A 12,969-nucleotide genomic window follows, 5' to 3' on the forward strand; every position below is an offset into this window, starting at 1 on the left:
CATATCCCATCTCTCTGACCTTGCTTCTGTTGTCACATCTCCTTCTCTAACTCTGCCTCACATGCCCCCCTCTTTCACTTTATAAGGACCTTTGTGATTACATTATGCCCACCTACTACATGCAAGAGAGTCTCCCCATATTGAGGTCAGCTGATTAGCAACCTTAATTCCATCTGCAAACCTTATTTCCGAACTTTGCTATTTAACCTAACATATTCACAGGTTCTGGTGATTTAGGGCATGGACATCTTTTGGAGGGGGGCCATAATTTTGCCTACCACACTTATTCTTCTTCTATGACCCTTAACCACCTTGCCTCTTGTTTTAGGGGTTACATAATCCGATAGAAGGCCGATATTATTCTCCCTGACACCTGCATGCCACACATCTCCATGCCCTCCACTTTGGGTAAAGTGCCTTCTTTCCTTCCATTACTATCCCAGCTGCCAGAGAGCCCTGTGGGAGAATGGTTTCTAATCCCTGGGGCTTTTAATCCTGGACCTATATTTTACCTTGGCTCTTACTAAAGTGTTTTTTAAATAGTTTCCAGGATTTTTGTGGATTGCTGGCTATTTCAAAGCTCCTGTTCATTTTTTCCTTTCTCCAGTGCTTGTATGGGGCCAGAGCCCCCTTTCCTACATGGTACGTCTCATCGTACTGTGGTTTATCCACTCCCACCTTCTGGACCTGTTTCTAGTCACTAGCCAGGATCCTGCATTATTTATTTGTGCTTCTCACAGATTTTTACATTGCTGTATTCTAGAAAAGGCCTTGGACTTACTAAAATGGCCTTTCCCCATGCCTGCTGATGAGGCGTCTGTCTGTGTTTAATGTTACTCTCTGACTGGCTTTTCAGAATCAGACCCTCTAAGTAGTAGTTCCCTATCTTCCCTTGTTTCCTCCACTCTGCGATTCCTGATTCTGGTCACAAGAAACCTCGTCCACTGAGACCAGCCAAAGGCCAGAGGTTGCCGTTCCCCCAAGAAGCCTTCATAACAGCCAGATGCACCCCTTCACTACCTCTGAGCTCTGACTACAACCTTCTTGGTTCCCCCATCTATTCTTGCCAAAAGCAAGAATTCGTGCCCTTTCCTTCTGCCTATCAGATTCATACCCACACTTTGGGGCCTGGTCTGAATCTGACCACCTTGAGGAAAGTTTTCCAGATTATACCAACCCAAGGGACTCACGTCCTCCTCTGAGCACCTCCAGAACTTATTGTCAGTAACACTTATTTTGACAGTGTATCATCTACCATAATGGACAGGTCATAAACCGGTGGCTGGTGGGCCGAATAATGCCCACAGATATGTTTGGTTTAGTCTGCTTGTGGTTTGTTTCTTTTCTAAATTATTTGTTAACAAGTCACAATTAGTAATCTTTCCATTCAATCTGGATTTCTGGCTTCTTTGAAAAACAGAGAAGTCTAGTAATACTGGCTCTGCATTCTCACAGGTTAGTAGTTAGCTGGATTGGGGTGATGGCTTCCCTGTTAGATGGAGCTCCTGCTCTCCAGTTCGCCACAGTTCCCACCACTCCCTATTATTATTATTATTATTATATTACTCCAGCCTCCTTCTCTCATTTATAGTAGTTGCCTGGCTCCTCAAGGCATTCAGAAATTCTGAAATATTCCACACTTATCTAAATGTCCAGCTGTATTAGAGTCTCTTGGAGGAAAGAAACTTTATTTTGAATTTATTTTGTTTCTCCCATGCATCTCTGTACCTAGTAGATGCTCAATAAGTGTTGAGAGAATAAAGACTTTCCTGAATCATCCTCCAGATGACTCTAGAATGTGTAAAACTTTACTTTTACTCCAAGGTAAAGCTTTATAAACGTACTGTCTGTTGAGAAAGTATCAATGTACCTGACTCATGCTAGATGCCTCAGAACAACAGAGGAGGAAACCGAGGCTCAGAGAGCCTATGCAGTAGGGCTGGGGCTGGAGATCTGGTCGTTTCTGGGGTAAGGGCCAATGCCTGTGCTTGATGAGGAATCTCTCCTAAACGTCAATGCTGGAAGCAGAGAGGAGCTGCCCCTGGGACTCTCTGGTAATGTTTGTCCACAAACTTTGAGAGTTACTTTGTTTGGATAGAGATTAAGCAGTTACTAAATGTCCTTTCTGTGCTGGGCATTTATGAAGTAACTCTGCACTTATTCTTGGGCTATCAGGAATTCTGAGCTTCCTGGGCAGCTCACTGAAAAGCTGAGGGACATACAGCTAGATTGAACCTAATTGTTCATGGCATTTGGAGCCCCTTTGGTGAGTCACGTTCAACTGAGAGAAGCATCTGCTTATTTCCTTGCCCATATGTGCACAGAGATTGTGCTATTCCCTCATGCCATCACTGGTGGTACTGATGTGTGGTGTGGGATGGGAAAACATGCAGAAATGATGCATGTTTCATTGCGCAGCAGCAAGCAGAAAGGAATGTGAGAATACCGTAGACTCCCGCTGGGGCAGAAATCTGGTGTCATGTGTTGCTAAACAGCTGCAGGAAAATTTGTCTGGACCCGTGGAGGCAGAGAGGTGGGTTCACCAGACTTTGGTTCTGAGTAACTTTGAGGGCAAAGAGGTTGTACAGGAAACAGATACGGTGCATCTAGAAGCTTGACCCTGGAGGCTTCATCTGCCTTCTTTGCCACCCTGCCCCCTCCAGCCACCACCAGTTCCAGCTGTGGCTAGGAGAGGAGGGAAGCGGGAAGGCTTCAGCCCCAGGTTCCTGTAGGTCTGATGTGCTCACAGGCCCTGCTTAGGGCCACCGAAATGCTCAGACAGAAGGAGCTCCTGGGCCAGTCCTAAAGGAGGCAAGATAGGGCAGGGGTCGTGTGGGAGAGGCAGGGCAAAGGATTCATATGGGGGCTTTTATCCTTCAGACTCTATAGGAGTTTATAGGACTATAAGAAACATGGAATCCGTAACCTTGGACTCACCTAGAACCGGGTTCAAGCCCTTCCTCTATTCCTACAAGGGTGGCCTTAGGCAAGTCATTAATCTCTCCAAACCCAAGTTTACTTCTTTCTGTATAGTGTGAGGAGTCACGAGGCGATGTTTGTATGGGGCCTGGTCCATATTTTAAGAGATGGGAGCTGTGAGCTTTCTAATGATGCAACTGAGCAATAAGCTATCATATTGGTTATTATTTATTGTGGGCTTACTATGGGCCAGACACTGTGCTAAACCATTTCAGTCCATTCTCTCTCTTTTTTTAATTAATTAATTAATTTTTATTTATGGCTGTGTTGGGTCTTCATTTCTGTGCGAGGGCTTTCTCTAGTTGTGGCAAGCGGGGGCCACTCTTCATCGTGGTGCGCGGGCCTCTCACTATCGCGGCCTCTCTTGTTGTGGAGCACAGGCTCCAGACGCGCAGGCTCAGTAATTGTGGCTCACGGGCCCAGCTGCTCCGTGGCTTGTGGGATCTTCCCAGACCAGGGCTCGAACCCGTGTCCCCTGCATTGGCAGGCAGATTCTCAACCACTGCGCCACCGGGGAAGCCCCCCATTCTCTCTTTAATCTTTCAAAGATAAAGAAATTGAGTTACAGAGAGGAAGAGTGACTCATCGAAGGTCATCCAGCCAGTAAATGACAGAACCAGCACACACTCGATACAGAGCAGTTCCAGAGCCCACACTTCCAACCAGACCACCTGTCACGCATTTGTTCCACTTCACACATGAGGAAACTTGAGGTCCAGGAGGCACTAGCATCAGAGACAGAGCTTAGGGCTTTAGATGTCTGGCTCTGCTAGTTAACATGCTGTGTGACCTTGGGCAAGTCACTCAACCTCTCTGAGCTTCAGTTTCCTGATTTGGAAAACATCTGAGTCCAAAGCCTCTGGCAGCCTGTACAGTGAGAAGCAGTATCCTATGGGAGAAGGTGGAGGGGAGGGAGCTCAGAATCTACCAGAGACAGAGAATGAGAAGAAATGGGTGTGACTGGCTTTACAAACTGGAGGCAAGTCTGGAAATAGAAACTTACCAGAGTGAACATGACCAGTTCACACCACCCATTTAGCAGAGAGCCCACAGAGGCCGGGGGTGGGGGGGCGGGGGGGCCGGCAGGAGTATGGCCAGCTTAGCCGGCACCCACACAGTGAGCTGCTGTTGCCACCTAGGGGACAGGCAGTGACCATGAACTTGGGCTGAGCAGTACAGCACATTCCCATCTCCTGCTGGTTTCCGGAGTGGAAAGGGGCGGCCAAGCCTTGCTCCAGGAGTGGGGAGGAGAGTGAGGAAAAGGAACGGAGTGCTGCCTCTGCTTTGGGAGTTATAAATAAATCCATCTGGAAGTGTTTGGGGGCTGTGGGAGCCTGAGGCCGGCCTCTGCAATTCAGGCCATGTGGCACACATTTCCATTTACACCAGACCCGCCCCCCAGTCCCAAGAGACTGTCTGATTGGGCCTGTCTGTTCCAGCCGGAGCTGGGCAGGAACCTCTCAGGCCTCCACTCTGCTTCCAGCCCCCGCCCTAACCCTCCCCTCCTCCCAGGCCAACTCCAGCAAGATCATGTGTGAGAAGGTACTTCAAAAAGTTCACGTGCTATTCAAGTGCTGGTTGAATGAATGAATGAGTTTCAATTCATCATTTAACTGGCAGTACGTTCTGCTCGCTAGGAAGGGACCCCGTGGTAGTTCTGGAAGGTGACGTGTTCTTGACTTTTAGCCTCCATCTCAGGATCATCTTTACCCTTCCCAGCTAAGGCTGGCTAAGGGACAAAGGCACTGCCCAAGTCTTGTTTGTTTTTCTATCCCCAGCACCAGGGCAATGCTCAGTAGGTGTTGCTTATATGAAGGGGTGAGTCAATTTATTAATTTAACAAACACTCATTGCACACCCTCATGTGCTGTGCACTCTGCTGAACACAGTAGAGAACAAAATAGACAGAATTCCTGCCCTCAACTGAGCTCGTGGTCAGTGTTTCTCAGTGAGAGTACTATTGGCACGTGGGGTGAGACGATTCTTTGCAGTGTGGGATGGTCCTGTGCATTGCAGGATGTTCAACATCCTGACTTCTGGCCCACTTAGCACCCTGGAGTCATTGTGACAGCGAGAAATGCCTCTACACATTCCCAAATACTTCCAGGGGCTGGGAGGACCCACCCCTGGCTGAGGACCACTGCGGAGGGACTTGACAGGACATGAGGGAAGGAAGGCCATCCCCAAGGTATGAACGTGTTGAGTCCTCCAAGTCCACATGGAATTGGTGGTTTAGAACTGGGAAATCAAATTTGTCCCAGAAAGGTGTAAAATAATCCTTCAGTGGCTGAGTTAGGCCCCAGAAGCCTGTAAGGTAGCCTAGGTCCACAGTTTCCTCGGGCTGGCTTAGGGCTGAGCTGCAGGCACCCTGATGGCAGTTTTGAACATGATGAGATGATGAGATGGTATTTTGAGAATGTTCAGAAAACAACCACTATTTGATCCCAGGTGCACGTTAGAAGTCAACCTCAAGATATAGATTTGGGATAAATCCACTTTGAAGTGGGAGTTAGGGTTGAGACCCAGCATCCGTTAAGATCATCAAGGGAGAAGATATTGGGGAAAAGGTGAAGAATGAATTCAGAACAGAGGCTGAAGCTGGAGAAGTAGGCCCTGGGGGCACCTCTGCCCCTTCGTTTCCATTCCCAAGGTTAGCACCCTAGTTCAGGGCCTCTGCTCATGCCACGACCATTGCAGCAGCCTTCTAACTGGCCTCCGTTTTTCTTCTGGTCTCTCTGCCTTCCAGAATTATCTTCGTAAAACCTGGCTTTCATCACGTCCCTTCTCACCATTCACAAGGTCCACCCTCACACCCTAACCCCCTCAGTCACGCTGCCCAGCAAGCTGGCTCCAGATTCTCCTTCAAGGATTGTTGGTGCTCATCTCCTAGACCTTACCATCTGGCCACACAGAGCGCCAAACACACACTGTCCTTCTTTCACCGATGCCACCTCCTCCCCTGGGATACCCTTTGACCCCCTCTCCATTTGGAAAAATAAATTCAGGCTTCAAGGCTGAGTTCAAGCCTCCGCTCTTTTGTAAAGCTTTCCCCCACCCCTCAGAGGCAAGCACACTTTCCCATCTCTGTACCTCCCTCTCCAGCTCTTCATAACACTGTGGGGCTTCTGTCTCTCCCACTAGATTGAGAGTTCCCTGAGGGCGGCAGCCATGTTTTGCTTTGTCATCCCATTACCCAGCCTAGTGTGAAGGGACGGGAAAGTGGGCTTGGGGATGGGCTGGTAGGACAGGGCAAAGAGAAAGTACAGTGGTTTCCCCCAAGCCTGACAATGCATCCACTTGAGCCACTTTTAACTGCTCTCTCCATAAGCACTGTCTTCGGATGAGGGTTAGTGAAAGAGCTAAGGGAGAGAAGGAAAAGGATGGAGAGCCAAGGTGTGGGCAGGCAGAGGGGGCTGAATGGAGAAGAGAGGAGAGGCTGAGAGGATGAAAGAGGAGAGGAGAGAGCCACGGTCTGCTTCAACGGCTTTCCATACATAGAAATTCAAACAACCTGGAACGGAATAAGAAAAGATTTGGGACTCTGGAAATGAAAGCAGCTGCCTAGGCAGGTCAGCTGAATGTACGGTTAATTAATAGGCATTAATGCCCTTCAGTGACCAGCTGTGCATGGAATCACGTCCTGCTGGGATCAAATGCCAGCTGCCCAGGATGCCCATTTAGTAAAGAGCAAAAAACAGCATTGGCATAAAAGAGCCAGAGAATTCCTCAGAGAGATCTTCCTAAGGGCAACGGGGGCCACTGGAACGCCATAGTTGCACCATACCACTGGCCTGGCTCTTGCCAAAGATAAGGGGACACGAGAAGAAAAACAACATGTAGTGAGCAGCTAGTATCCCAGAGGCCACACCAGACACATTTTACGCACACAAGCTCTTTTGATCCTTAATGCAACTCTGTGAGGTAGGTATCGTCTCTATTTTACAGGTTAGAAAATTGAGGTCCTTGGAGGGTTAAGAATCTTACCCAAGGGCACATAGGTTCAAAGTCCTGGATCCAGGATTCCAGTGCAGTTCATCCCCTCCCTGATTGGCAGCAATTTTCTCCCTGGTCTTGCTGACTTTGGCTGTGGGGCTGATCTCTGGGTTGATTTCTCTGAACATAAACAAAATACCATCAGTTTTTCCTGGCTCTGGAATGAGTCCTCAGAATCATGTGCTGTTTTCCAGTTTGCAGCTGGGTGCCTTTGCTGGGTGTTCACGAATATGAAGCAATAGGCCTTGTCCTGAGCATCAACAGTGTGCACTCAAAAAATGCCAGGGTGCTTTTCTTCCCAGAAGATACTTCAGGCTGGGGGCTTTTAGCCCGTGGAGCCGAGTTTTCTATTTTCTCTTTCTTCCCAATGATCTGCCAGTGATCTGGTTGATGGCTGCCAGGCAAAATTTAAAATCCTTATCAAAATCATGGTACCTTTGAGATGTTGCCCACACTGTGTTCTGACTATCCCTGGGACCCATCCCTATCTGCTCAGTGGTTGATGGATGCCATCCATCTGCTGCCAGCCTGTGAGTGATGGTGAGCAGAGGACAGGAGGTAGGAACAGGGCAGGTGTGGACAGTGTTTCCCAGAATTCTGATGTGACATGGCTAGGCCAACTCACGGAGGAGCCAGTGGAGGCAGAGGCTGGACCCAATTGGGGGCACAATGGCACGCAGCACAACCCCCATAGAGTTGTGGCTTTAGGGTGGGGTAGGTTGGCTAGAAAGTCTGTGATGATAGTTTTATGGAATTGTTCTGGAGTCAGGTACACTCTGGGAACCTTTGGGGCTGGGCCTTTGGCCTAGAGTTGTGTGTCCTACACAAGTGGTAATGGATTAGGATTATCGAGCCGCATGCAGGGCCTTCTGAAATCTTGTGGAGTGACAGAATTTTCAGTGATATTCAGTGTTAAGAGGTGACAAGTCTCTGATCTTGGGTTTGGGCTTTCGCTCTGGTCATTTTAGTGAACAGGATTTTTTGGCATCACCTTCAAAATCTATTTCAAATCCGACCACATCTCACCACCTCCATTGCTACCACCTAGTCCAAGCCATCATCCTCTCTTGCCTGTCACTAGTCTCCTAAAATGATGCTGTTAAAACATAGTCTATGTCAGTCTTTTACTCAACATCCTCTAATTGTTCCCCATCTCACTCATATTAAAAGTCTTTAGGGTAGCCTGCGAGGCCCTCAGAATCTGCCACCCCCCTTACCTCCCTGACATGATCTCCTACAAATCCTTCCGTCACCTCCTTCATCCCAGCCACACTCGTCTCCTGATCATTCTTTAAGCTTTCCAGGTGCATTTGTGCTTTGTGCCTGCTTTTCCTTCTGCCTGGAATGCTTTACCCTAGTGTATCAGTCAGGATCCTGGGAGAGAGTGGTTATGGGAACTGGGGAAAGGTTGTTGTATGGAGAAGGCCACCTGACAGGAATTGTGGTCTTTGGTGGAGGGATGCAGCCAACCCGTGATGAACCTGCACAGCGAGAGCTGATGAAAAAAATCTCACTTTCTCTTTCCTTCTGATCTCCTTGCAGGTGCCTCCCATTGGTCAAACCTAACCCGAAGCCAGAGGGCGAGGGAACCTGTCGATGCAGTCTATACAGGTCAGCCTACCAAGGCACGAAGCTGGGTGGAAAAGGGTGGACAAGATCTGGAGGGGCAAATGGAAAATGTGCACAACCTCTGCATAGCTTTGTAGCTGGCTCCCTCACTCCCTCCAGCCCTCCACTGAAATGCTACCTTCTCAGTGAAGCCTTCTCTGGCCACCATTTCTAAAATTTCAGCCCCCAGCACCCAACACCTTACATCCATTCATGCTATGCTTTCGTATAGCACTTAATACCACATAACATATAATTTATTTATCTTGCCTATCATCTGCTCCCCCACTAGAATGGGAGTTCCATGAGGGCAGGGACTTTGTTTGATTCATTGCTATTATCACTGCCTAGAATAGTATACAGTAGGTGCTCAATAAATATCTTGTCAATGAATGAAGCACTCTCAGAGGCCCCCCTACGGTGAGTCTGCTCTCAGCCAGGCACAGCTGGGGGTAGGTGTTCAATTGTTGTTCATGCCTGCTGCTCTCAGTTTTCTCCAAAAAGGCTCGACTGCTGCTGCGGTATTTCAAGTCAGAGGGTGGGGAGGCCTTTGGTGCCCTCAGCATCGAAACTTGCATGACAGTTTGTCAACTCGAACCTTATGGAAACTGCTGTTGCATTGATTAGCATGGGCTGAGCTTTGTGTATTTTTAAGTCAGCAGCAGTGGGTAGATTCACAGTCATGGGGACATTGGCCCTTCCAGGTGGTACACCCATACCTCAATAGTAGTGCTAATGGGCCTGTTTCCAAATAAGGTGGGCCCAGGAGGCACTTCCTTGAGGCTCAAGGGCAGGGGGATGTGAGCTGGGCCCTCTGGCCACAGTGGTGGTGAAACAGGGATAGGTCAGATCAGGACAAGCAAAACAGGTTTGAATTCCTAGTATTCTGTAGCTGTGTCCAGGATAATGTTTTTACTATACAAGTGGTATATGAAGATATTCTCATTGTGAAAAAAAATCAAACAGTCCAGCTACAGTTAAAATCCTCTTCCCTCCCCAGGTCTGCTCCCCAGAGGTAACAACCACTGTTATCAGCAAAGAGCGCTCTCTTCCTAATCTCTTCCTATGTATACATAGTTTGGTTGTATGTGGGTATTTAAAAATAAATGGTATTACACGGTATATATTGATCTGTAACTTGCTTTTTTTCAGTTAACAATGTATCTTGGAAACCTTACCATGTCAGGACACATGGATCTAACTCACTCTTTTTCAATCAAACTTTTCATTTTGAGGTAATTGAAGATTCACATGCAGTTTAAGAAATAATAGATCCCATATACCCTTTACCCAGTTTTCCTCAATGACAACCTCTTGCAAAACTATAGGACAATATCACCAGCAGGATAGTAACACTGATACAGTCAAGATACAGAACATTTTCATCACCACAAGGATCCTTCAAGTTGCCCTTTCATAGCTACACTCAGTTTTCTCCCCACCCCCCACCTCCTCCTTAACCCCTGGCAACCGCTAATCTGTTCTCCATTTCTAAAATTAGGTCATTTTGATAATGTTATGTAAATAAAATCATCCAGTATGTAACCTTTAGGGATTGTTCGGTTTTAAGTCAATATAATTATCTGGAGATTCATCCAGGTTGTTGTGGGTATCAACGGTCTGTTTTTTTTAATTGCTGAGTAGTTTTCCATGGCTTGGATATACCACAAATAGTTTATCCATTCGCCTGTTGAAGGACATATGGATTATTTCCAGTTTGGGGCTATTATAAATAAAGCTGCTATGAACAGTCATGTAACAGGTTTTTATGTGAACAGAAGTTTTCATTTCTCTGGGATACATGTCCAAGGGTACAATTGCTGGGTCATATGGTAGTTGCAAGTTTAGCTTTTAAAGTAACTTGCCAAACTGTTTTCCAGAATAGCCATACCATTTTACATTCCCATCAGCAATGAATGAGGGATCCAATTTCTTGGCGTCTTCTCCAACATTTGGTGCGGTCATTTTAAAAAATTTTTAGCCATTCTAATAGGTATGTAGTATATTTTATTGTGGTTTTAATTTGCATGTCCCTAATAGCAAGTGATAGAACATCTTTTTATGTGCTTATTTGCCATCCATATAGCCTTCTCAATGAATTATCTGTTCATGTCATTGTTTGATTGTCATGTATAAAATCTAGCCTGTATGCCTAGCTCTAGATTTCGAATATTTTCCTTTCTGTAAAAATTTTATAGTTTTACAGTTAAGTTCGTGATGCATTTTTTCAGCTTTATTGAAATATAATTGACATATAATATGGTGTAAGTTTAAGGTGTACAACATGATTTGGTGCACATATATATGTTTCAAAATGATTACCAAAATAAGATTAGTTTGTGATGCATTTTAAGTTGATTTTTTGGGAATTTTGATAGGAATTGCACCAAACCTGTATATAAATTTGGGGAGAATTGACATCTTTACTATGTTGAGTCTTCTAATCCATGAACACAGTATATTTCTCAATTTATTTAGGTCTCTTTGAATTCTTTCATCAGCATTTTGTAGTTTTTAGCATACAAGTCCTATACGTGTCTTGTTATATTTACACTTAAACATTTTATTTTGAGAAACTGTAAATGGTATTGTATTTTTAAATTTTGGCATCCATTTGTTCATTGCTGGTATGTAGAAATATGATTTATTTCTGTATGCGTATCTTGTATCCTGCAACCTTGCCAAACTCACATATTACTTCTAGGAACTGTTTTGTAGTTCCTTGGGGCTTTCTACATATACCGTCAGATTATTTCCAAATAGGGACAGTTTTATTTCTTCCTTTTCAATCTGTATGCCTTTTATTTCCTTTTCTTGCCTGATTGTACTGGCTAGAACTTCCAGCATTATGTTGAATTCGAGTGGTGAGGGCAGACATTCTTGCCTTGTTCCCAATCTGAGGAGGAAAGCATTATCTTTCACCATTAAGTTTAGTGTTAGCTGTTAAGTGTTTTGTAGATGCTCTTTTTCAAGTTGAGGAAATTCCTTTCTTTTCCTATTTCTGAGAGGGTTTTTATTTTTTCTTTTTATCATAATGGGTGTTGGATTTTGTTAAGTGCTTTTTCTGCATTGATTGATATAATTGTGTGATTGTTCTTCTTTAGTCTGTTAAAATGGTGGATTGCATTGACTTATTTTCAGATATTGCAACTGTCTTGCATCTCTGGAATAGACTCCACTTGATAATGGTGTATAATTCTTACTGAATTCTAAATACTAATGTTGTGTTGAGGAGTTTTACTTCTATTTTCATGAGGGATATTTGTCTGTAGTTTTCGTTTTTGTGTGCGACTGTCATCTGGTTTTGGCATCAAGATAATACTAGCTTCATAAAATTATTTGGGAAGCATTTTCTCCTCTTCTATTTTCTGGAAGAGATTGTGTAGAATTGGTGTTAATTCTTTAAACATTTGGTAGAATTCTCCAGTGAAACCATGGGACCTGGGTATTTCTTTTTTGGGAGTTTTAAAATTATGAATTCAATTTTCTTAATAGTGATAGGGCTATTCAAATCATCTATTTCCTACTGAGTGAGTTTTGGGCATTTGTGTTTTTCAAGGAATTGGTCAGTTTCATCACAATTCTCTAAGTGTATAGAGTTGTTCTTAGTGTTTATTCCTTTATTATCCTTTTGATGTCTGAAGGGTCTGTAGTGATATTCATTTCGTTCCTGATATTAATAACTTGTGTTTTCTCTTTTTTTTTCCTCTCGCTGTAGGTCTTACTGGAGTTTGTCAGTTTTGCTGATCTTTGTTTCATTGATTTTCTCTAATTGTTTTCCTGTTTTCAATTTTATTGATTTCTGCTCCTAATTTCCTTTCTTCTGGCTTTATCTTGTGCTTTTTTTCTAGTTTCTTGAGGTAGAAACATAGATTATTGATTTGACACTTTTCCTCTTTTCTATAAATTTCCATTTACACACTGCTTTAGTTGCATCCCACAAATTTTGCTGTGTTGTATTTTCATTTTTATTCTGTTCAATGTTTTTTTTTTTTTTTTTTTTTTTTGTGGTACGCGGGCCTCTCACTGTTGTGGCCTCTCCCGCTGCGGAGCACAGACTCCGGACATGCAGGCTCAGCGGCCATGGCTCACGGGCCCAGCCGCTCCACGGCACGCGGGACCCTCCCAGACGGGGGCATGAACCCGTGTCCCCAGCATCGGCAGGCAGACTCTCAACCACTATGCTACCAGGGAAGCCCTGTTCAATGTATTTTTTTAAATTCTTCTTGAGATTTCATCTTTGACGTATGGATTATTTAGAAGTGTGCTGTTTGGTTTTCAAGTGTTTAGATATTTCCTGTTATCTTTCTGTTATTATCGATTTCTAGTTTGATTCCATTGCAGTCACAAAATACATTTCATTTTATTTCTATTGTTTTTTTCTTAATT

The 12,969-nt window shown here is 44.8% G+C and overlaps 1 protein-coding gene across 4 annotated transcripts in view; it reads left to right on the top strand.

Moving 5' to 3' along the window:
- The window catches only part of NHSL2 (NHS like 2), a 275,443-nt gene that overhangs the window by 115,433 nt on the left and 147,041 nt on the right, over nt 1-12,969 (top strand). For all 4 annotated transcript variants that reach the window (XM_073799063.1, XM_073799065.1, XM_073799066.1 and 1 more), the window contains exon 2: nt 8,515-8,583. In XM_073799063.1, coding sequence (XP_073655164.1) covers nt 8,515-8,583 — 69 coding nt within the window. The remainder of the gene's footprint in view (nt 1-8,514; nt 8,584-12,969) is intronic.

This window comes from Tursiops truncatus, chromosome X (assembly GCF_011762595.2).
Source record: "Tursiops truncatus isolate mTurTru1 chromosome X, mTurTru1.mat.Y, whole genome shotgun sequence".
In the NCBI taxonomy this organism is placed as follows: domain Eukaryota; kingdom Metazoa; phylum Chordata; class Mammalia; order Artiodactyla; family Delphinidae; genus Tursiops; species Tursiops truncatus.